Raw genomic sequence first — 25,073 nt, 5'->3', positions numbered from 1 at the left:
TCTTACTAGCATTTAAAAGGAAATAAATAATGACCAATGAAATAAACCTTGTAGTTACTCTGTCCCTGTAGCACTGAGGTGTTTCATCTCATCCTCATCCTCCTTTGTAGTGACATACACCAATTTCAGAAGAGATAAATACAGTCAAACTTTATTTTAAAATGTAAAAGAGAGAATGTAAAAATTCCCTTCTAACTTCAAGAAGTTAAATGCAAAACTATCAGTGGTGGAGGAAATAAAAACTATAGGGCTAATCAAATCAGGGACATTTTAGATGAACTTCAAATAGAAAAAACACACAGGAAAATGTAGGGCTCTCAGCAGATTATACTGATACAAATTATACAAATTATACTGATTTGCTCCTATTTAAAAACAACTCTGACCTAAAAGGTTGCTGTTTTGCACAAATCCCAAATGCACTGAGTTTGTATAGAGACAATAATCATTAAAGACAAAATTAGACTTAAAAACACAGGAAAAGAAATTCAGATCAGCCCAGTACTTATCTAACTTTTACCTATTCCTCTAAAGAATATAGACCCTTGGAACAGATACTAACTTTATACTTTTTTTTTACTTGAAAAATCCTTCTTCCTGCAATTGCCAACTTTAATCAGAGATTGGAGGGCAATCTGAGTTCTCTTTCTCCTGCCTCTTTCTCCCACCTTCCTTGCATCCAACTTCAGCACATTAGCTTCTTGCTCCCTTTCTCTCAGAATTCTGACTGCAGTTTTTCAAATATAAATATTTTCCCTCTGAACAGAAAGGAAGAGGTTTCAGTAATCTGACTTTGTAGGTGACCCAGGACATGGAGTTGTCCTTCATGCAGATATAGATTTCACATCTGAGATGAGAGAATGCCTACTAGGCGTGCCTGAGCCTGTCAGACAAGAACAGCTGGCAAGAAAGCTGCAAGTTTGTAAAACTGGCTGACTATTTGTAACAATTGGTTTTGCCCGAAGTGTAATATTTTTTCCTTGGAATGACATATTGAAAGGTTTTTTTAAAAAATAAGCAGTTCTCTATATGAAATAAGTTTTTTGGCAAAGCATTGTAAATGATTCAGAATTAAGGAAATTTACTCTTGTGTATACTGAATGCATGTTTCCACAAAGAAGTATATGATGGAAAACAAAATAATATTGTACAGATTATAAAAATTCTGCTAAAGGAAAATCAAAGTTCCCAGCCTTTATCCCCCCCGCCCTGCCGCCGCCACTTTTTTTGGGAATGTCACTCTAAGATTTAAAGGCATGGATTTTTTTCATTTAAATTGTTTTCATTTTGTTTCAGCATTATCACTATATGTTATTTATCATTCATTTGTGTTGTGCATATACCTACTTTTTTCATTTTAAATAGCAAATTTTGACATCATCATCATCATCATAGCAGCTGTGATGAGTTGAAAGACCCCCCCAAAAAAAAGAATCCAACATCCATAGGAGGCCATAGTCTTTACTGGAATCAGCCAAAACGATACAGAAAGTTGAAAGCTTTAGTTGGCCCTAAAATCTTCCATAGTTATAATACAAGTAGTCCTCGCTCAGCAACCACAATTGGGACTGGAATCTCAGTCGTTGAGTGAAGTGGTCGTCAAGCAAGACGCCCACATGACTGCTTCACTCAACAACTGCAATCCTGGCACTCCCAGTTGCAGTTGGTTAAGTGATCTCCCAGATCATTAAGTGGACGGAGTGAAAGAGCTGCCTGCTAAAGGATTTCAGCTCTGCGTGGAGCTGAAATCCTCCCAGCAGGCAGCCCTTTTGCTCTCAAACATTCTTGCAGCCCAACAAAGGGTTTCCCCGCTTCTCCATGCACAGAGGAGAAATCCTTCATGGGGCTGGAGGAACGGAGCTCAGATCTTCAGGATTTGAGCTCCATTCCTGAAGACTGCAGAAGAATTTCAGCTCCCCTCTGTCCCCTTCACTTGTGACCTTCCCTGCCAGCTTCCCCATTGACTTTCTGGCAGAGAAGATTGCAAATGGTGATCACATGATCACAGGGCTCTTGGCAACTGGTTGTAAATGCAAACCAGTTGGCAAGTGCCCAAAATGCGGCCATGTGACTGCAGGGGGGAAGGTGGTGCAACTTTTTAAGATATCCAGAAGTGCTTTACAAGCCATGAAGCACCCTTTCTGAGGCCATTGTAACTTTGAACCATTGTTAAATGAATGATTGTCAAGCAAGGACTACCTGTATTATAAAAAGCAGAGGTAGTGGGGTGTCAAGAAAAGTGGCTTGGAATGTTGAAACATTTATAGCAAATTCTGAGTGAAATTCTAATGTTAAAATAAGGAAAAATGGACCAAAGAGTTGTTATTAAGGCTCTAAGATTAGCTATCCTTTTTCTTTTTTATTGAACAAATATTTGAAGAAAAATGAAAAAGAAGTATCGAGTTAAGATAAAGCAGTACAAAAATCAAAAGAGAGTAGAATATGCCCTTAAGGAGAAATATAAACATTTTCAACATTCATGTTCAGTTCTATTTAGAAGAACATTTCTATAGATGAAAGTCATCTGCTGGGAAAGCATTGTTAATATAGTTAATAAATGGTAATCAGATTTCAATTTGTTTATTCTGAAAGGAAACACCACAAAAACACCCTTTAGTGCTTATATTTAGTCAACATCAGAATTTCATTCCTAATATTTGGGAATCATGAACTTTTTTGTGGGATAAGGTATTTCTATAAAAATTATTTGATATATCTGCTATAAATTGTCTTTCAATTTTTAATATATAATTGACATTTAACTTTATGGGAGGAAAAATTATGTAGTTGTACAATATTCAAAATATCTACAGTATTAATAGTAGGTACATATTTTAATAAACTAGTAACATATGTGAATATTTATCAGTACAGAAGAACTAAATATAAAAGGGAGATGAGAAATATTACTGATTTATCTAGCTTATACAGGAATTTGTAATTCAATTAAATGTTCTTTAATTCTTTAAAACTAATCTCCTTAGAGGGGGTTTCGTTTCCGCTATGTTTGTGAAGGGCCATCACACGGTGGACTTCCTGGAGCTTCTAGCGAAAAGAACAAGAAGTCTTATCCCCAAGTTAAAGTAAGTTAATAACATAGCTACTACATTTAACATGATTAATATTTACTATATTTAACATGATTGTAATTGCCAATTATCAATTTGTGTGACACTCTACAGAATAAGAAATCACATGTGCTTGCTGATGAAAGTACAATTCATGTTTGTCTGAAGTGATTTTACTTAAGGTTCATTCTGTGGTCCTTTACAGCCTCATTTGGAAATAAATGATCAGTTAGATTAAGTCCCCAGTTGTATCAACATTGAGAAATGAGGGATGGGAATTAGCCAGACAAGTATTCAAGGTCCACAATTACTGTAATCTTTTTGAGCCTGAAAAGCTGTGTTTTCATAGAATAATAAGCTGAGATTCAAGGACATCCTGGTTTATTTTGATCCAACTGCATTGTGATAAATGCAGGCTGTTCACTCTTGCTTTGCGTCTCTTCACAAGCAGGAAAACAGTTTCATCAGACAATGCTTAAAAAATATCACAAAGGAGCCTGGTCTTGATTTTCAAATCCTGAGTTTCCTGAACATGTTTGATCCTATAAAGATATTTGTGCTTTTTAAGTTCAGAATGAGACTTTTACATGCATTTAACTAAAAGCGTTACATATCTTCTCTAAGCTGTAGCTGTGCATGATCAATATTTATACAATCTTCAGAGAAGCTGGGATGTGTGCATATAGATGAGGTTGGCATACATAACTTGCACGAGCAGGCTGAACATCTTTGAGGATGATTCCTTCTCTTTCCTGAAAATCAACATATCTAGTTAAGTTTTAGGCAAAAAGCAGCTTTAAAGACCCACAGTTATCAACATGAATAGAAAAGCATAGCGAAGTTCAGATATACTAGACTGGTGTATCTGCAGTCAAGGGGGTGGGGGAATCAAAGCAGGCAAGATGGTGGTCGCAGCTCACAATCACAGTCCGGCCCCAACATGTGTGCATGTACAAAAGGGGCAATATTTGGATGGCACATTACCCATTACGATACCACCAGCCCTGCAGCTGCAGCAATGATTTACAGTGTTCCAAACTGTATTTCTTTATTGTAATTCCTGTTACAAAGATAGAGAACCACACTGTTCAGCCTCAGTGTAAACATTAAACATCAGCAACTGTTTTCTCAAAAGACTATTCTGGCTTTTTCGTGACATCTTTGTTACCTTTATAAATGTGGTAGGCCAATCTATGCTTTTGTTTCTGCGTAAAATGGATATCTGTTTTTTAAGGATAACTGTGTTCTGCTCTATCTCTTGCCTTATCTCCCTGCAGGAACTTTTCTTTCTAGCACTGGCTCCAGTACAAAAAAATGAGCTGAGCTAGAGAGAAAAATGTTTCTCATGGAGTCAGATAAGGCAAGGCAGGGGAGAGGGTAGGCATTAGCTGTTCTCAGCTACGGATATCTTTTTGTGCTTAAAAGTAAGATCTTACTTCCCTTCCCCCAACATCTTAACGGGATTTGCTTGTGAATGAGTAAATATAGCCCTTCCTAGAACATCTACTTTGACCTCACATGTATTTCTTAGAACCCTCTAGAGAATTAACTACTGTATGTTTATGTCATTTAACATTCAGTTGGGTCTTTTTGGAAAATATGTCAGAGGTGTTCTCATATCGATGGAAATGGGCAAGGCATGTGGGGTTTTTATGGGTATTTCCCCTCTTATTAATATTTCATCTTGTCTTTAATTTTTTATCATAGTTATATTCCTTGGCCTTCACTTTTGTATTCTTTTAGTGAGAAAGTCTGATTCAACAATAGGTCTTGCTTCTGAATAGACATATAAAGAGTTGCACTGTCAGTTTTTTTGATTTGTATTTAAAAGTATTGTATTTTTTTTTCTGTTTCCTTTCTTTTCATTTGTATAAATCTTTCCATGACAATACCTGCAAGGAGAGGTTGGCAGATAAATATGGGGAAGTTCCTTAAGGCTGTTTTAATAGCTTGTTAGTGCCTGTTCTTGATTTCAAGTTTAGCCAGTAAGAAGGTAGAATATTTTCTGTCTGTTTCCTTCTGACTATCTGCCTTCATTCAGGGTGCTTCATTTTCATGAATGAAAAGACCTCCAGTATGTTAACCTGTTCTGATTAATTATTAGTTGTCATGACATATATATTACAATATATTTTACTTAACATGTAAGCAGATAAATTCTTCTTGTTTCTTGTGCATGTTCTGTTTATGCTGTGCTGTTAATTTATGCAGCACCATCTTTTCACGTTAAGTATAAATGACATCACTTCAGGTGGCAACATACAGATCCCCCCCCCCATATTTAAAAATCCTGAGTTTTGTCATTATAAGTATCCTATCTTTGGAGAACATGGAAGCCATATTAAAGCACAATCTATAATGTTTTTTTAAAAAGAAATGGCTAAAATTCTACATACCTAAGGCAGAATCCACTGATTTTGTTAAAACCGTACAACAAACATTTCAGTATCACAATACAAACGCTACCCCTTTGTACATTTGTGCATCACCCTGCACGTACAAAGGGGGCAGAGCCTTCCCTTGCCTTTTCTCGCCTGAAGGCCACATTTTGATTTGCTATAGTAGAGCATGAATCTCTACTATAGAGAGCCAGTTTGGTTAAGGCACCAGGCTAGAAACTGGGAGACCGTGCATTCTAGTCCAGCTGGGTGACCTTGAGCCAGTCCTTCTCTCTCAGCCCTAAGAAGGAGGCAGTGGCAAACCACTTCTGAAAAACCTTGCCAACAAAACTGCAGGAACATGTCCGGGCAGTCACCAGGATTCAAAACTGATTCAAAGGCAATAAATAAATAAATAGCATGAATCACTGAAACCAGGCAATGCTAGGGCCACACTGTAGGAGCCTTTACCCACTCCCACGTTGTAGTGCTGTCTGCTCATCCTTGAGTCAGTAGAAAACTATCCCAGTATTATATTTGCTGTCCCTGTTGCCAGTCCCTATCCTACCTTTATTGCTTCTGTTCCCAGTCAATATCAAGGTATGGATGACAAAAGTGGAACAGATACTATGCACTTTAGGATTGCCCTTGGACAGTGTTGGAACAAGAGAGACAATACTACTTTAACAAAGGTACAGCTAAGAATAAATAATAGTTGAATGTATAGACAAACACAAACGGATTGGAAATAAGAACAGAAGAACAGCCATTGCAGGCCAAGGCCCATCTGAATCAAGCATTTTCTTCTCATAGTGGGGAGCCAGATTCCCAAAGATACCTGAAATGGCTGTTGTGGGTCTTCCGGGCTGTGTGGCCGTGGTCTTGAAGTCTTGTTTCCTAACGTTCCTAACGGCCACACAGCCCGGAAGACCCACAACAGCCATCGTATGCCGGCCGTGAAAGCCTTCGACAATACCTGAAATGCATTTGGATGGAGCTCATTGACAATTAAAAATGTGTGTAATATGTTTAAAACATTTGCCAGTTACACGTGTGTATGTGTGTGTGTGTATAAAAATAATTGTGCCTTCCTCAATCTCGGGTCCTCTACCAGAGGCCTGGGAGTTTGAGGGTAGATCTGCGCAGATCTACTACTGCGCAGTATCTTAGCTATTCCTAGCACTGCACTGTTCTGGACAGAGAGCTCTGACATTGTTCCTGGGATCTGTTGGAGCCACTCTCCCAGTTTAGGAGTTGCAGCCCTGAGTACTTCTACCACAACTGGGATCACGTTGGCCTTTACTTTCCACATCCTCTCTAGTTTCTCCTTTAGGCCCTGGTACTTCTTCAGCTTCTCATACTCCTTGTTCCTGATGTTGATGTCACTTGGCACTGCTACATCTATCACCACCATTGTGTTCTGGTCCTTGTCTACTACCACGATGTCTGGTTGACTGGCTAGTACCTACCTAACTGCCTGGATCTGGAAGTCCTGTGTGTGTGTGTGTGTGCGCGTGTGTGCGCGTGCGTGTGTATTCTGGGCAACATGTATTGGAATCATTGCCCTGTTAGTATGAAATTTATTTTTGGTATCACCATGACAGAATTTCTCCACACAGAATTTATGAGTAAAACTTCATACAGGCTCTTACTTTCCCTTTTGTTTCCAGTTTAAGGAATATCATTTTGAAAATAACATCTATAGTGTAAAGTAACATCTATAGTGAAAACTGACCATTTCCAAATAAGACTTAAATTGCTTCATTTACAAAACTTTATAGGATGTCCAACGAACATCTTCCCTGTTGTGTTTTTCCCATACTTTTTTTTTTTTTTTACCATAAGAAATCTGTTAAGAAAAACAATATGCATATCTTTTGATTTATAGTTACAGGAATCATCCTTCTGGTTTTCAAATGTATGTTATAACACATATTCAGTATAAATGTTTTCAAAAATTATATTTGGCTTATGAAAACATTACATATGCTTTCTATAATTTTAATATTTTGTTTTTTATGATTATATATTGACCATTCTGAATATTCTAGTCAGGCATATTTTATACATACCCACTTGGATGACACAAATCTATACTCCTAGATATATATTTTAGTCTTCGAAAATATATATCTTCACTTCCCTGCATGTATTCATCAGTTCCACTTCATAAGATCAGACTACCTTCATTGAGATGTAATATTTCCTTTCTTTGCTTTTAATTTAACAAATACACATGATTTTTCTTTCTCTCACTTCATTTCCTAATCTATTATTAGACAATTCATTCTTTTTCATTCTAAGCCTCAATTTTCCATATATCATTGTCATCACCAAATGAGCCCATCCAGAGGAATTGATCTTCTCTGTGATTGCCCATCACGGCTTTGGTCAATCAGAGCTTTCATGCATGCTGTGATCTCCAATCTAGGGACTTCCTTGCAAGCCAACATATCATCACCCACATTCCAACACCTAGGTACATGCAGTGTCCCTATGCACACTCAAGATAATTCCATAACATCCTTTATTTAAAGTCGAGTTATAGGATTTTTTTAATGTCTGGAATTAGTTTTACAGAATGCCTCTCAACCTTCCATCCTTTTCAAATGCTTTATTTGAAAATTATTGCAAAGGTTTGAAACAGATGTAGGCCTGTGAGGTAAATATATTCTGAAGAATCTTCTTTACTAACTTTTTGTTAGGCTTTGGTTTCACACCTAGACTTCTCTCTCCAGGTAGGGAAAAAGGAAAATCTTATTTCCAATAAGCAATTGAAAAAGAACTTTTGTCCCATCTCCAATGCTTTATAAAGGCCATCATTGCTGTAAAATGCTTGATAATGGGTTCTATTGCTGTTTTAAAATGTGATTCCAGTCTGAGAGGGAATTTTAAGGGGGAGTTGCTGTTGGGTATAGAAAAGATACTCCCATCCTCCTATAAACTGACCCCCACCCCTCCAACAAATAGAACTGCAGCTACGTATGGAGGAAAAATTGTTGCTAAGGAAGTAAATTCACTCTTCCCAAGACTGAATAGTATTGCTGTAGAACGCTGTAATTTCGCTTCAAAACTGACTTGGTGGTGGTGTCTGAATTTATTTTAGAAATCCCAACTGTTTCAAGAAAGCTAGAGTCAAGGCAAGAAAATTCATGATCACAGTCTGATAGGGCTCCATGGGACTACAAGAGTGGCCTGGTATTGTCAGCATTCAGTCTCACTTTACCCAAATAAAGAGCAAATATCAACCCAAAATAAATGTGGAATGAGAAATGAGAAAGATTGTTTCAAAATCTAAGTCAGATTTCAAGAATTATGCAAACCTATTTTGCCCTTCTTATTAAGAGAATATGTTTTAAATAAATGCTTCATGTATTTCTAAAGAAAAGGTATTGTTTTATAAAAAAATATAAGGTTCTATCATTGTTTTATTTTATATCTAGATTAAAATTAAGTTATTAAAAGTAAGCGGTATATTTATTTCTAACTCCAATTAAATCATTAGTTGTATTCATGGGGATGTCACACCAATTAATTTTGGTTTGAGTATATCTGATTGAACCTATAGTAATAAGGAATTTTCAGCTTGTTCTATATACTCATCCAATCTGTTGGGTCCAAAAGTTCTGAAACTATGTGCTACTTCAGAACTTCATATTTATGTATGTATATTAGCATCCCTTTTTTATTTCAAATCTCTGCCTATTTTCTGTCATGCCTGATATTTGACATTTCTTTGTAAATTTTAAATAAAAATGTATTTTGCACTCTGCAGTGTCTTTGTGCCTTCAGGCCTAAATTAATTCTTAGTATGTAAACATCCCACAGGTAATACATTTCAAAAATCAGCATAAAATCAGGACAGAGGAATAATTGCTCAGAAGTGAAAGTGTTTATTCTGCTTCTTACAGATCTGCAATTATGCTGGACCTGCAAAAGTAATAGTGCAGTTAGTCACAAATGGAAAACATGTCCACTTGCATGCTCACAGCTTGGTGGGAAAACACTGTGAGCAGGGAGTATGCACAGTAAATGCAGGACCAAAAGATATGGTAGTGGGGTAAGTACAATAGTGTCCTTGTAAAGTACAATTTCTACGTAATTATGATATGTAGATTCAGTTCTGTCTTAACGAAACAATGTGTTTTTATCCCCTCAACTTTCACTCTGGCTCACCTTCCTAATTTGTGACAAACCATCCTGTTTTTTAAAAGACTAGAAATTAGAATGTGGAGAGATGGGAAAGTTTGCAAGTGCATGGTGCCAAGTTATAATTTTTTTAATTTAAATCAGTCTATAATAGTAGAGGCAGAACAATGGATACCATATAATACAATCTTGTGGATGATTACCCTTCATTTAGGGTTGCTATAGATGTGATCTGTGATGAAGTAGATCTCCAAGGTCCACACACACACACACACACCTTTAAGTTGCAGTCAAATCCTAGTGGGAATGTGAAAATTTTATTGTTGTTATTGCTATTGTTATTTCTGGTGTGCTTTGTTCAGAGGGCTTTAATTATTTGTGAATTTGCTTGCATAATGAGTTGAAATTGATTATGCATGTCATGATAGAGAAACAAAATGTATAACAGTGTATGAAATTAGTGCTTCATATATTGTTATGGTTTCATTATAATTTTCCTATCTTGAAGACAGCTATAGAAAAGAACCACTGAAGTACTAAGGGAAATAAATGTTTTATTATTCTGAAATAACTCATTCCAAGTACACCATAGCAAGTAATATAATAATTCCTCTTTTTTAAATGTAACACTTTCAAAAGTATTTTTTAAATTATTATTTTTTTCACAATTTTCTTGTTATTTTTTCCCCGTGATTTTCAGTTGAAGAATTGAGATTGACAATTTACTACTTGTTCAAAGCTGTCTGATTAATAATTGAATAGAAAAAAATAGAATTCAAACATTCTTATGGAGACGTTACCCCTTTCCCCCAAATACACACTTCCTAAATTCAACTTCCAGGTCTTTCCATTTTGTTGGAAGCTTCTTCCCAAGCTTTTCTAACTATATAGGTGAGCTTCTTTCTTTTAAATCAAATTAATATCTCTTCACAAAAATAATATTAAAGTCAGTATGACATTGACATAAACATTGGATTCCTTGAACTGTTACATTCCAAGTGTGAAGTAACAAAGGGAATATTAAATCCTAGTTAATCTTCTGCTTTTTTTTTGAAAGAGCAAATAAAGTACCCATCTTATTGTTCCTAAGATTGGATTAGATTTCAGATAAGCGCTAGCTTGATGTTATACAGGAAGGTTTTAGGAACATATGTGTCAATCTTGGAAAAAATAGCCAGACAGGAGCACCTTTTCAGACTTGAAAGACTCATGCTTTTGATGTTAAGAATCAGGTTGCCAGCAAATTGAGTACAAGATTTCAGATCTGCTGTTTTGCAATTCTGCTTCTAATCTTGAAAGGTTTGTCATTTTCCTGCTAAGCATTTTTTTTCCACCAAACATGTTGAAATAATAGACTTGCCCTTAAGGAACCAAACTATGTTTTGGAAAGTAGGGACCTTTATGTCATTAATAATAATAAATATTTTAACTTGAATTCAGAGTATACCGCTTGTAGCTACTTGTCCAAACTTGCACCTTATTTGATGTTCTGTTACTATCAAAACAAAAGCCCTCAAAACCTTTCCTACATGTAAAAATGCTTTGAGTGAATTTATGCAATCAGGTTTTATTGGCCATAGATTTTTTCCCCTCTGAGTTGCTCAGAGCAATTTATTAGTTTTCCCCATCTCATTAGATGCTTGCAGCAGCCCAGTTAGAGAGGTTACTGGTTCAAATGCCACTTGAGTGGCATTTAAACCTGGTCTAATGCTTAAATATCTTAGCTTTACAATACAGAAAAAAGTTGAATAAACATGGGCAACAGAGTTTGCATTGATTGAGGCCAGAGAAAATATGGTAAGAGGGTAAGGATAAACAGTAATTCTTTGGACATGAGAACCTTTAGAGTATTTCTTCAGTGTTTTGTATTTCTGTATAGGTTTCCAAACCTGGGAATATTACATGTAACAAAGAAAAGAGTATTAGATACACTGGAAACCCGCATGATTGATGCATGTAAAAAAGGGTACAATCCAGGACTCCTGGTTCATCCTGATCTCAACTATATACAAGTAGAAGGCGGAGGGGAGCGGCAGCTAACAGGTAGGTGAGGCGTTCAGCTCTCTTGCGCGCATGAAATAAATGCTACTTTTAATTCCTGTTTATCATATTTACAGTAAGCAAGCAGTTCTCTCTTTTTTTTTATCATTATGTCTACTCAAGCTTTGTTAAGGTAAAGAATGATACTTTCTTCGGGATTGTTAATATAAAGTTCAGTGGGAGAGAAAATAACTAATTTATTTCATGGTGCATATTGATATTCCTTTGAGTCTTTTTCAATATTTGTTTCTGACATATGAATCTCTCGCATTCTTGAACATTATCCACTCCTCTTCTTTCTCTTTATCTCTTGGTTGAAGTAATGCTTAGCATTAAAGCATACATTATGTAATTCTTTTTAAAATTTCTTTGCATGTCAAATAGCTGTGTGGGTGATTTAGAATTGAGTGGAAGAGTTGTGGAATTCCCTGTATCTCTTGAAAAAACAGCAGTGGTGTGCGTGTGCATGCTTGCGAAGGTTTGAGCATATAAAAGAAACGGTTGAGAAGAATCATACAACTGAATATAGTGTCTCTTTACTATACTGCCAGCTGTGTGTCCTGCATCTTGGCTTCCATCCGAGCTCTTGCTTTCTGCACTGAAATGCCTAGATCTCCTCTTAATTCGATTTCAGAGCCGGCTTCCTCTTTCACCTACCACTACCACCATTAAGACACCATGCCACAATAATCCATGGTCTTTTCCACTGCTTGCAGAGCGAGAACGAGAAATCATTCATCAGGCAGCACTTCAGCAGACGAAAGAGATGGATCTCAGTGTCGTGAGGCTCATGTTCACTGCGTTCCTTCCTGATAGCACTGGCAGCTTTACAAGAAGACTTCAGCCTGTCTTGTCTGACCCTATATATGATAGCAGTGAGTGCCTTCTTGCTTCTCTTCCTATACTGTGGCCAAATGCCAGTCTGAATGGGATTTCGTTGCAAGCTTGAATATTCAGGCATAGGCAATTTCCCCTAGTTAACATTTTTAAAAGGGTATGAAAGACTTAGGTTTTTTAAAAAAAGACTAATATCTAAAAAAAACATTATTTCCTATAGCTGCAATATTCAGTGCAAATGACACTTTGCGTTCATAAACCATAAAGGTGAATTTAGGGCACACAATGCAGATTGCCTTGTTAGTCCCTGTGATGAATTAATGTATACTCAGAGGCATATATTTTCCTCTTCCTGTTAATACAATGGCTATAGTTCCTAAAAGTTGTGACTGAAGTTCTAAAAAACATCAGGCATGACCCCTAGGCCTACATAGTGACATATGATTTGAAACAAATGATACAAAATAGTTCTTAATTCAAAGGGAATTATATTTCACAATCCTCTCTACAATGCAGTTAAAATCTTTAAAGAAAGTAGCATATAGGGCATAACCCAAAAATATTCATATAGACTAAATCAATAGATATAGGCGGTTAAGAGCTGTTTGTAAACTGTTGTAAGTAGAGTTTTATTGGCTGTGAAACTGAAGGCTTTTATAGATATTATGAATGTATTATGTTATAACATATCATGGTGTCCATGGGAAGGAGTCAGAAAAGTCAAGCTGATGGTTGCAATTACACTATCACATACACATACATTTATTATTTTTTTTACAGTGTTGAATATTGTTAAAGGAAGCAGGGTTCTACTTTTTTTTAGTCTCTTGTGGATTATCCTGTAGCATATCGTGAATTTTAAGTAGAGTTGGATGCTGTTCTGGTAGTTGTACTTCAATTTTATACCAGACTTTCCAAAATCTGTATGAGCCAGTTTTATACATCTTCTAAATCTTCCAGCTACTTAATTCTAACATATCTACTCCTTTATATTGCTTTAGCTGGTGTGGATCTGGAACTCAGTTATATTTCTGAACTTATATATAACTTGTATAATTGGTGGATGTGCCAGTAACATTAATTATCAAATAAAATATAGTAATCATATATTGATTATCTTTTTATTCATACGATCTTTCCACAAAAACTTTCTACATAATAAGAGGATTACATTTTATATTGTGCTCTTCCTTTTCTCCCTCATATCAATAAAGTATAATCCTTGTGTTATAGTTTTTATTATAGCCATATTTTTATTTATTTGTCATTTATTCTTTATTTCAATTTATATGGCCGCTCATCTCAAAACCATGACTCTGGTTGGCTGGTTAACAACTGTTAAAAACACCATACACAGAAACATAATAATGAAAGCATAATTGGCAGCTGAAAGGATAAAACCACAAAAACATCAAATCAGCATTTTTTAATATTAAAAAGTGGCATGGAATTACCAGTAATTTTTTCCTATTTTATTCTCTATAGATTACAGTTGTATGTTTTGTAACACTGAATTTTGGAAATGACACAGCCAGGTTAGGAAAAAAATCTTGTTGCTGGAGTAGTTATAACTAATTCTTGGTTTATATAACACCTCCCCCCCTCCCCCGCAGAAGCTCCCAATGCATCCAATTTAAAAATTGTACGGATGGATCGGACTGCAGGCTGTGTGACAGGAGGAGAAGAGATTTATCTTCTTTGCGACAAAGTCCAAAAAGGTGAGAACTCAAAATTGCATCTATCATGTTTGAACATAGTTATATAATCATATTCTGGGAATCCAAAGGGTGGCTGATAAGGAAAAAGCTGGATGCTTTGAGGATGATTAACCGTTTCTGTCTAACCTATTTCACAGGATTGTTGTAAGGATAAAATGGCATGCAAAAATAATGCAAGTGAATTCTTTGAAGGAAGAATGGGATAAGGAGGCAGCTAAATACAGATAATTCATGTTTTCTTTTGGTGGAGAATAGGGAAGTTCATACTATGAAATTTATTAATAAAATATGCTTCTATATGCTGGAAATTTGCAATAATCCTCCCCCAAGAAGTGAGATTAGCTCCATCCCACTTAACATTCCTCAAGTCCCTCAAGACCTGGCTATGTGATCAGGCCTGGGGCTCCCAGGGGACCAGGGAGATTTTACGATGGCTCCCTTATTAATTTTATCCCCCCCTCTTTTGTGTGGTTTTACAGTTTTTATGTGTAACTGTTTTTATGTTGTTTTTTTTAATTGTTGTACGCCACCCAGAGTCACTTTGTGTGAGATGGGCAGCTATATAAATATGACAAATAAATAAATAAATATTCCATAACCAAAAATTGCTTTGATTTTGATTTGTAATACAAAGATTTGTGTATTACAGGTTTTAGTAAATGATAAAAATGATATATTAGTCTGACAAAGTCCTTCCCAATCCAAGATAGGGAAGTGAAATACATTTCTTAACTGATTTAAATAAGACTCTGAGTAAATGGAAACTCCAAAGTGGGGTTTTCCCTTAGCAAGTATGTTTTTTCCTTGTGACAGCGTTAATTGAAATCTCTCCGCCTAGCGAATTGAAATGTATAATAAGAAATTTAATACTTTTTTTCTCAATAAACACTTCTGTATTAAAGGGTTTGAGATAGCATCTGTTATCAAAAACTCTCCATAATTAGCAAGAGGAAAAAACACTCAAAAAGAGAAAGTATAAGCTTCTGCTTATACAGAACTGACAGCCCACAGGCATTCCCCAGATATACAGCGACTGCATCTCGCCTCTGTGTAACTTTTGCCATAGCCTACATTGAACCTGTTTTAGTTAACACTACAATCTGGCTTATTTTAATTAATTAAGAAAAAAAGGAAACATTAGCTACAGCATTGTTAGCACTACCCATGATTTTGTGGAGGTACAGCTTGGTGTTCCCCAGATTTCTTAAGAAAATATTTTACCTTCGTTGCATAAACGTTTGTGCGTGTTGTGTACAAGCTGTAGTTTCTGATTTTATTTATGTAGGTTCCAGCATTAGGATGCAAGATGAGAAGAGAGAGCAACAATGTAGGAATCATTATTAAGAATCTTCCTGCACGATTGGATTACGTTGACACTGGAGTTGTTTTTTAACTCCAAATTTGCATTTTTCCCAGTAAGACAATCCCTTTGAGAATAGTACAAAGCTCTTCACATCCCCAAATACTTTTCCTTATCTGGAGGGTAAAACTTCTGTTGGTGGGTCCAATTATTTCCTGCTTCTCCATTCCTTCAATTTTCTCCACATTTTTGCAGATCCTCTACTCAATTTCTGTTCTTCGCAGTTATTCGGTATTTGTGTGTGCGTGTGTGTATGTGCGGCGCGTGCATGCGCACACGCCTTTGAGTCAGTGTTGACTCCTGGCGGCTGCCTGGACAAGTCCCTAAAGTTTTCTTGGCAAGATTTCAGAAGTGGTTTGCCCTTGCCTGCTTCCTAGAGCTGAGAGGGAGTGACTGGCCCAAGGTCACCCAGTTGTTTCTGTGCCTAAGGCAGGACTAGAACTTACAGTCTCACAGTTTCTAGCCTGCTGCCTTAACCACTACACCAAACTGGCTCCCGTTCCTTCAGTAGGCTGGACAGGAATACAATCTTACTTTTTGACAATTTTATTCTACCCGCCCCCCCCCCCAATCTCTACTCCTTTTAAAATTCACCTGTAAAACACAGAGCCAGATTCCAGTAACCCACCAAAGCACATCTTGACTCCTCAGCCATGTTGCTTTGACTATAAACAGCTTGTGTTGTTATACCAGATGAACAGCTTGTGGATAGGGGAGAAGAAAACCATTCACTTTTACTTTGTTTTCTCAACTTTGTTTGCAAACCATTAGCTGTGCAGTCACACATTCTCCTCTAGCTCTTAACATGGTAAGGCTTTGTTGAAGGAAGGCAAGGGGTTCTGTGGACTGACTAGTGCTGGCCCAGTCAGAATCTAAGGTTTGCTGGCATCTGCTTTCTGTCTTGGAAGAAGAAAATGAGACGGGGGGGGCAGAGGGCGGGGAAATGATGGAACAGACAGATCATTCCCAAAGTAGTTGCTTTTTAATTTGCCTCAGATTTATTTGCCTCTGGTTTCGATACAACTTGGAAATATTTCTATGGAAAGGCCTTCTTTTGCATAGCTATTCACCACACATCACTTGGCTATCAGCAGGGATGGGAAAAAAACACAAAGTTTCAAGAAATGTCTGGAAGAATGTTGTCACAGCTTTAAAAATCAATTGGATCTAGACAGTGAGTGTAAAATTGAAACAATATAGTCTTTACAACCTAACCCAGCCCACTTTACCTCATCCTGGAGCTGAGATATCCGCTATTGCATTAAAGCAGAGGGTAAACATGAATCATCACCTATTATTAATGTTTTCTCCCTACAGATGATATTCAGATCCGTTTTTATGAAGAAGATGAAAACGGTGGTGTCTGGGAAGGTTTCGGAGACTTTTCACCTACTGATGTGCACAGACAGGTAAGTTCTTTTGGCAAGGAATTATAGTAATAATGTACACAACCAGTTTTAATTTGAGGTATTTCATTTCTAATAGTTCTCAGGGTATGATAAACTGATCAGAGTTCAGTGTGGGTCTTCCGGGCTGTGTGGCCGTGTTCTTGAAGTTTTGTTTCCTAACGTTTCGCCAGCACGTTAGCTGGCGAACTGCTCCTGTCTGTGCTCCTGCACTCTGAAGATGCCGGTCACAGGTGCTGGCGAAACGTTAGGAAACAAAACTTCAAGAACACGGCCACACAGCCCGGAAGACCCACACCAGCCATCGTATGCCAGCCATGAAAGCCTTCAACAATACATTGATCAGAGTTCACTTCCTGTTATTTTAATGTAGTAGTAGATAATGTACAGAGATGTATAAACTTCAAAGCAAGATACTATAATGTACAAATATATTAAATATATAAATTATTATACTTTATGTATCCTGATCATCTATATCATTTTGGCTACAGTTCGCAATAGTATTCAAAACACCAAAGTATCGAGATGTCAATATCACGAAACCAGCATCTGTTTTTGTTCAGTTACGGCGAAAATCAGATCTGGAGACGAGCGAACCAAAGCCTTTTCTGTACTATCCTGAAATCAAAGGTAATTATCAACACTGTATTATATTACAGATTATAGAAGACATGCATCTTTTTAGAAAACCATCAGTATTGGAATTTTTCTACAGTTTGTAATAAGTTGCATATTAGTTAATATTCTGGACTTTGTATGAATTCTAGAATAGCATTGCCAAAAAATAATTGCTACATTTAACATTCTACCCATTGTAAAAAATGGAATTAATAGTCAATAGGGATTTTTTTTTTACCTTCTAGAAAAGAGCCCTAAATGACTTAAGGTAAAAATACCACTGTCATGCAAACCTGCTTAAATATGGCGATGTGTTGGAATGACTGGTGTCTGACATGGTATGGTGATGCAAATTATTGTAGAAGCTGCCCGTATTTCTTTTCCAGTCACCAGTAAAATGCTCCACCTCCTGGTAGTTTCCACAATGGAAAAGCTATTCCATCTCTAACGAGAAAAGCCATTTTTTACTATCAAAATTTGCAACATTTTGAACACTGTTATTATATCACAGCCATTATTTTGTAGCCTTGGGATATTTACCTGTTAATCAGAATTTTCACTACACTTCGCAGCTCCTAAACTCAGTTTAACCATTTAATTTCCTTGTAAACCAAGGGCAAATACATAGCAGCTGAAATCAACTTCTAATGTCCTGATATTTGTGAAAACTTTCTTTTAGTAAGCACTCCCTCCACAACTAGTTTATTAACAGGATGCTTCATTCACAACCATTCAGAAAGTCTTCTTAGAATTTTGAATGCATTTATTTATATTCTTTACTCTTAGCTTTCCTTCTCCATCTCATACCTATCTGTTGGAAATAATGTTTGTCTAACTCTACCCAAATACATGTAGACAAAGAGATAGTTTGTATGGGGGGTGGGGAGCACTAGCAAGGAATCTTACTATATTTGGGTGCAGGGAAAGTTTTTGCTAATTCATGATCTGTGATCTTCAAGGGATGGGACACTCAGTATACTTGGCCACTTGGAAGCTGAGGCTGTGCACATTAATTAGTCAATGGTCTCTTCAAGTTCCAGAGTTAAAAATATAAGCATACCAAAGATTGTAGTGTTGTGAAAATCAGTACAGCTCTGAAGAAAGGCAAATACAACCAGACTGACTTGGTTTTAACAGGCCTTTTAAAGACTTGGGAAACTCAAGCCCGATGGTGTGTCTTAAACTCTTAGTGGATGCACCCAAGTTTTAGATTTTTTTTTCTTGAGAGAAATCCTTAACTATTTCCTAATTTAAGTAAACTGCCTTGACACATGGTTCCTTAATGTTTTCAGTGTCATAAGCCCTTTTTTAAAAAATGGATGCATTCATTTTTATCTACTTATCTGACTTTTGGTTTTGTAGTTGTGGCAAGCAGTTCCTTCAGCAATATTGTCACATCAGATGTGAAATATCTATATGTCACATTAATGGGGAAGAGGAAAAATAGAACACTCACTTGGAAGGGAGCATTATTGATAACCGGTGATAGAATTATTATTTTGATAAACTTTACTTTGGTGTGCCTATAAAGACTGGCTGAAATGCATTGATACAGCCAAATATTATAAGAAAGAAATAACCAAAAAAGTCAGGACATTTATTAATGTATTGATTCAATTTGTAAACCTATCAAACTGGTTTCTCAAAAGACTTCTTTCTCTTATTATTTTTTAAAGAATGTCACAGTATTTATTTGACATTTAAATTCTTTTTAAGGGGTCCAATTTGGCAAATTTGTGTTTTTATGTTGTCAAATATTTTTGATCCTGGACATTTCCAAATGTAATTATACAAACTTAATTATACAAATTTGATTGTAGATGTACTCCAATATTGTTCAGTATTTCTCTTTGATTTATATTCATTGTTACTGCAAATATTGATTTTATAAGCCGTTATCATCTTATAATAATTATTTCAAACCATTAAGGGAATAAAGGCAACTACCTGTCCAAAATAAAATGTAAACAATTTAAAATATTTGCATTTTGAAAGGAATTCCTGGGTCTGAAGGAAATAAATTTAATATTTGAAGAAGTACCTGACTCCCATAGTCTGTAATTATGTAGATTTGTTTTTACTATTGTTGCACATGTTTAGTATTTGCAGCTATGTTTCATTTATTAATTCATTGTTTGACTTACATTCTTAAAAGTACTATACGTTTGATCCTCTAAAAAAATTAATCAGATGTAGAGATAGCTCACTTATTTTCTAAAGAATTGGGAGATTCTCTGAAGTACTTCATGGCTCATCACGCTCTATTCTGATTATTCTAGTTATGCTACAGTAGATATTGTTCATCTCTCCATTTTTTAAAGGATAGAGTATTTGCTCCATGGTGTCCAAGACAGGAGATGCCGCTTGTATATGTCTCAGTTCTTCTCAGGAGCCTTTACTTTGCTTCCCACCCCATACTCTTTCCCACCAATAACAATTCAGTCTCCACTTGTAGTTTCAGTGCTGTTGCAAATCTTTACCTTTCCTGCACACCGTGCCCAACTGATAAGCATAAATGAGCTCCTTCAGTTTCACCAGATGCCTCTTATTCGTAATGGGTGCTTGTGGAACACTCATGGCTATTTTACATATGTTCACTGTACTGGGTTAGAAAGGTATAGCATACCTTGGCTAAAATAATTAATAACCTTTAATTATTCTGGCAAGTGTAGTCACATGGCACATTAGCAGTTCTTTCAAATGTGTTACGATATGCAATATGAGAATGAATGAGCAAGCTGGAGATACACGTACAGCAGTAATAATGCAGCCCATACACTAAATGTGCTCTGGCAAAAAAGCAGAGTCATTCTCAGCTTTGAACACAGATAAACAAAAGCAACTATTTCAGTATCAAAATAGAGCTTGTTTCCCATTCTTACAAATACTCACAGGCAAGACTGATCTCAAGGCAACTTGTGAGACTGAATTCTATCAAACCTGAGGAACGTATTTAAAGGATGAAAGGTTTGATATATAACAAGCAATAGCATGTAGACGAGATGGACAAATGAGGGAACAATTAGTTTATTCTTGATAGGTTGTTATCATAACTGACAGGAAGTGATGTATATTAGGGAATTTCCAGGTTTACCACTGAATTGATGAACTCTGTGCACTTCTTTTTTTAGGATTCAGAAATCTTTGTGGTATATGCTTGAACTTTGCAGAAACTTTCAAAAACTCCCTAGGCACCTCCTGAACTATCCTGGGGCTGGTTGACTATCTATCTGTATATCTTGGGGGAAATGCCCAGATTCAGTGGTCTACTTAGGTGGACATACCTTTCAATTACTAATTATAAATATAAATTCAGTTCCAGGTATACTAGCTGAATATTTTCCAAGTCTGGGAATACATATTTATTTTATATAATTGCTACTCTTTAGTATTTCATATAAATTCAGTACTACTAAATTGGCTGGGTGTTAATCTCTAAAAACTTTATAAAGAATCTTTCAGGAAAGTATAACTTTGAAGAAAAATATTTTAATAAAGTTCATGTTTACCAAGAAGTTACCTTATACCATGTCAGACTTTTTATCCAACTTGTCTACCACTGTCTACTCTGATTAAGAGCAGCTTTTCAGAGATCCAGGCAAAAGTCATTCACATCCACTGCTCTTTGATATCGTTCTTAATTGGAAATCCCAAATATTGACCTTGAAATGTGTTGCAGACGAAATATGCTCTTGTCCTACTCTGCTGTAATCTGTTCCTTTGTCTTTCTGCCTTTCTCCATTTTTCTCCTTCTTTGGACTGACTACTGATATATTATAGCTGGAGTATGGTATTCCATTCTGATTTTTTATTGCATGGGGCCCTGCTGAAGACACCATATGCAGTGGGCGACTTAAACTCCTGCCCAGCCATTTGCATCATAACATGGAGAATTATTTTTTATAAAAAGCTCCTTTGTTGAAAATCTCATGGGCATTTTTCCATGAAAATATCTATCTATCATCTATCGATCTATCTATCATCTATCTATCTCCTGGAAGAAGGCAATAGCAAACTGTTTCCATATTAATGTCTAGAAAATTACATGGGCAGATCCAAGAAGTAGGCACAAGTCAAGCTTGACTGGCCTATTACTTTCCTAGATTTTTCTTTTCGTAGGCTTCTACATTATTAGATTTAGTTGTTTTGCTCTTTTGAGAGCCTGAAATCTTATAGCCTATCCCTCCTTTTTATGATGCTAAATCAGCCAGCTCAACATTGCTTCACCATGTTAGCTTAGAATAAATAACATCAGTAAGTGCAAAAAGAATGTTATTTTTCACTGGGTCATACTTCATGTTCTGCCTAAGCAAAATATAATGAGTTTAAGAAATGTAATAAGGATAACAAGTATGAGGATGATGGAGCTATGTATATTTAACCTTCAGAAAAGATTACTTTCAGTCAACTCTCTTGGGGGATATGATAGCATAGCACGCTTTAGGTTCTGATGAGGTGCCACACAAAAAACGTCTCTTCTCTATCATACCAGAATACATGACTCATAAAAATGTTACTGAATTAAAAGTAGGCAGTTTCTGATTGAATCTTCCTGACAATAAGAGCAATATGCAGTGAATACTAAGGAAGGTAGTGGGCTTCCAATTACTAGCTATGTTTAAGCAGTGGCTGGGCAGTCCTCCGTTGTAGATGCTTTAATTTAGATTGCTGCCTTGAGCAGAATGTTGGACATGATGAATTAAGGTACTCCTTTCAGCTCCATGATTATGATTCTATGAGTTTATATGCTTTTAGCTGAAGACACTAAGAGTTCGTTAGTATCATCAGTGGGGAAGTAGGATTAGCCTATAAATTAGTTTGAGAATTGCCTTAGCTGCTAGTATAAGATATTTCTTGACCTATTTTGTGCATTGCTCATATCATGGTGTAAACCCAGATACAGTTAGGCTTCTTATTTGCATGTGATTAATTGGAAAATCTTAAGATAAGTAAAAGGGCTCTTAGGGAGTGGCTTGGGCATACATAAAATATTTATATGTTCAGTAACTCTCATTCCATCTTTCTCATTTGTGCTGTGTCCCTAGGATATGTAGCTTCCATAACCTATTTTGACTGTTCTCATCCTTTCATGATACAGAAAAGTCTCTTTTCCCTCCAGAGAATATAAGGTTTTTAATTGAGTGTTAATAATTAAATTTTATAATAATTAAATAATAGTAAACATTCCATGCTCTGGGCTGGGATCAACATAGCTCCTGAAATACATTTGGCAATTCTTCATGTATATACCCAGCAACACATCATTAAAGGATATAGAAAAGAGAAAATGGGAAGGAATATATCTGGAAAGTAAGAAAACTTTTAAGTACAGGAGGAAAAAAAGAGTTTTATTAATCTTGAAGTCTTTGGTAGTGTGAGAAGTCAGCTGAAACCCAACTGCTCAGATCTAAGGCCACTAAGCCCTATGCAAAGAGTCCTAGCCTAGGAGCCTAGTAATGCTGGTCTGGTCAGGAGGTCTGTGATTTACTGCCACGTCCTAGTCAGATAGTTTAACAGACAGTCACACTCTTAAACAACAGTGTCTGCCTCATATCAATCTACTATGGCAACTTCTATTATAGGTTGTGCCTCAGTTTTCCCTGTATTGCCCCAAACAACATACCCAGTAATGAAAGAGGGAGGGCTGACTCTTTGAAATCAGAAGCTCCATCCAACAAGGACTTGTTAGAAAATTAGATTCACGACTATCTTTTTTAATTCATTATTTATACAATCATACTCTTACAAAATATGAGAATTCTACTCATGTTTCTGTAATTTAAGTAAGTAAGCAGCAGCAGTTGTTGTTCCCTATTTGACAGCCTTCTGAAAAGAATGGATGTACCTTCTGTCTTAGTCGCATATTTCTCATACTTCTTTTGTTGAAAATGTAGATAAAGAAGAAGTGCAAAGGAAACGACAGAAGCTTATGCCAAACTTCTCTGATAGTTATGGTGGAAGTGGCGCAGGTGCTGGAGGAGGTGGAATGTATGGAGGAGTAGGAGGAGGTGGTGGTAGTGCTGGATCAGGTAAAGAAAAATGATAATTGAAATGAACAATGGAAGATGCATTTGGGAAGTGGGTTTTCATTCATTCTGGATTAGAGAATGTGGTCACTATGATGGATGGGTTTTGTATTGCAGGAGATTTAGGAAGCCTAAAAAGTGATGTTTTATGTCCATGGTCCCATACAATGCTGATCCTAAACTACTGCCATCAATACAGTTTACATTTATGTATTCCATTCTCAGTGGAGTTTGATGGCTCTGTACATTAACTGAATTGTAGATTAAGTAGTAGATTGCTTTATTCCATTTAATGTCTTTATGAAGGAAAAATGATACAATAATACTTTTCATCCCTAAAAATCAAATATTTTCACATGTATTTATCTTAATACAGTAAAACCTAGATTTTATGCAAAGTTGGGGAAGAGGTGCCTGTTAATACCAAATGTCCTTTAATTCAAAAGTATGCAATATAGTTCACTTTTACACAATTTACATAAAATGTATGCATTATCTGGAGCGTTGTTTGGCAAAGCAGTGCAGACTTATTTACTTATTTAAATTTAGGCATCTCCTGACTCCACACTGACTCTAGGCGGCACACGGTAACAGTAAAAATATAAAACAAAACAAGATGGAATCTGGTTGCTCTATACACATTTAGCTTTTCCTGTTGTTTTCAAGTTTTACAAAAATCATACTGTTTTTAGCTAAGAGAATTATTGGCAAATGTCCACTATGTTATTAGGTCATTTTTGACCTGAGCATATTATATTTTACATTTTCTTACTGTAGATATAGCGATTATTGATTTGTTGTATAGCAAACATTGCTGCATCCATACTGAATTCAACTGGATTTACTTTCATTAAAAGTCAATAATTAATTACTATTAATTAATTACTCTTGATTAATTAATTACTGTTAATTAAGAGTAAATGCATGTGTAGCCTTAGGCTTATACTGCAGTTATAAAGACCATACTAGATAGTGCATTTCTGAGTGAACAGTAATAGGACGGCACAACAATAACAGATATCCCTGAATAAAATTTGGATTGTTAGTAGAGAGTACCAAAAGGCCTCCAAGAAAAACAGTTCACTAAAATATTTGTTACAGTTGCAAAAAAGAACTTTATAGATCTATACACAATTAATGCCAGACCTATTTATAGCTAGAGATATATTATATAATAAAGTTTTAAAAGCCTGTATTTAAATGTTTCTATACTTATAATGAAACATCCGTGGAAAGCACCATATTAAGCACAGGTGTCAGTATAGTCTTCTGCTGGTTATACCAAATCCTGTGATTTATCTTTATTATGTGGCTTTACATAGATGTAAATACAAGGCTGGATCCATTTGTACTACTGAGATTTCTATATTGTCTGCTGTAGCTAATGAGTTAGTCTAAATAAGTTATATTTCTGTAATTTATGATACAATTACACAGCCCTGACATGAGCATGTTATAAGCATCTAGAGA

At 36.0% G+C, this 25,073-nt stretch overlaps 1 protein-coding gene across 1 annotated transcript in view; it reads left to right on the top strand.

Moving 5' to 3' along the window:
- The window catches only part of NFKB1 (nuclear factor kappa B subunit 1), a 74,243-nt gene that overhangs the window by 26,639 nt on the left and 22,531 nt on the right, over window positions 1-25,073 (top strand). The window contains exons 5-12 of the mRNA XM_007429799.4: window positions 2,985-3,083; window positions 9,358-9,506; window positions 11,475-11,638; window positions 12,352-12,510; window positions 14,086-14,190; window positions 16,868-16,959; window positions 17,451-17,589; window positions 23,472-23,606. Of these exons, the coding sequence (XP_007429861.1) occupies window positions 2,985-3,083; window positions 9,358-9,506; window positions 11,475-11,638; window positions 12,352-12,510; window positions 14,086-14,190; window positions 16,868-16,959; window positions 17,451-17,589; window positions 23,472-23,606 (1,042 nt within the window). The remainder of the gene's footprint in view (window positions 1-2,984; window positions 3,084-9,357; window positions 9,507-11,474; window positions 11,639-12,351; window positions 12,511-14,085; window positions 14,191-16,867; window positions 16,960-17,450; window positions 17,590-23,471; window positions 23,607-25,073) is intronic.

This window comes from Python bivittatus, unplaced genomic scaffold, assembly GCF_059951505.1.
Source record: "Python bivittatus isolate LINGU-HERP-01145 unplaced genomic scaffold, Pbiv_v1 ctg000070_np1212, whole genome shotgun sequence".
Taxonomy (NCBI): domain Eukaryota; kingdom Metazoa; phylum Chordata; class Lepidosauria; order Squamata; family Pythonidae; genus Python; species Python bivittatus.
Note: the sequence above shows the minus strand (reverse complement) of the source record. Positions and strands in the feature narration are given on the sequence as shown.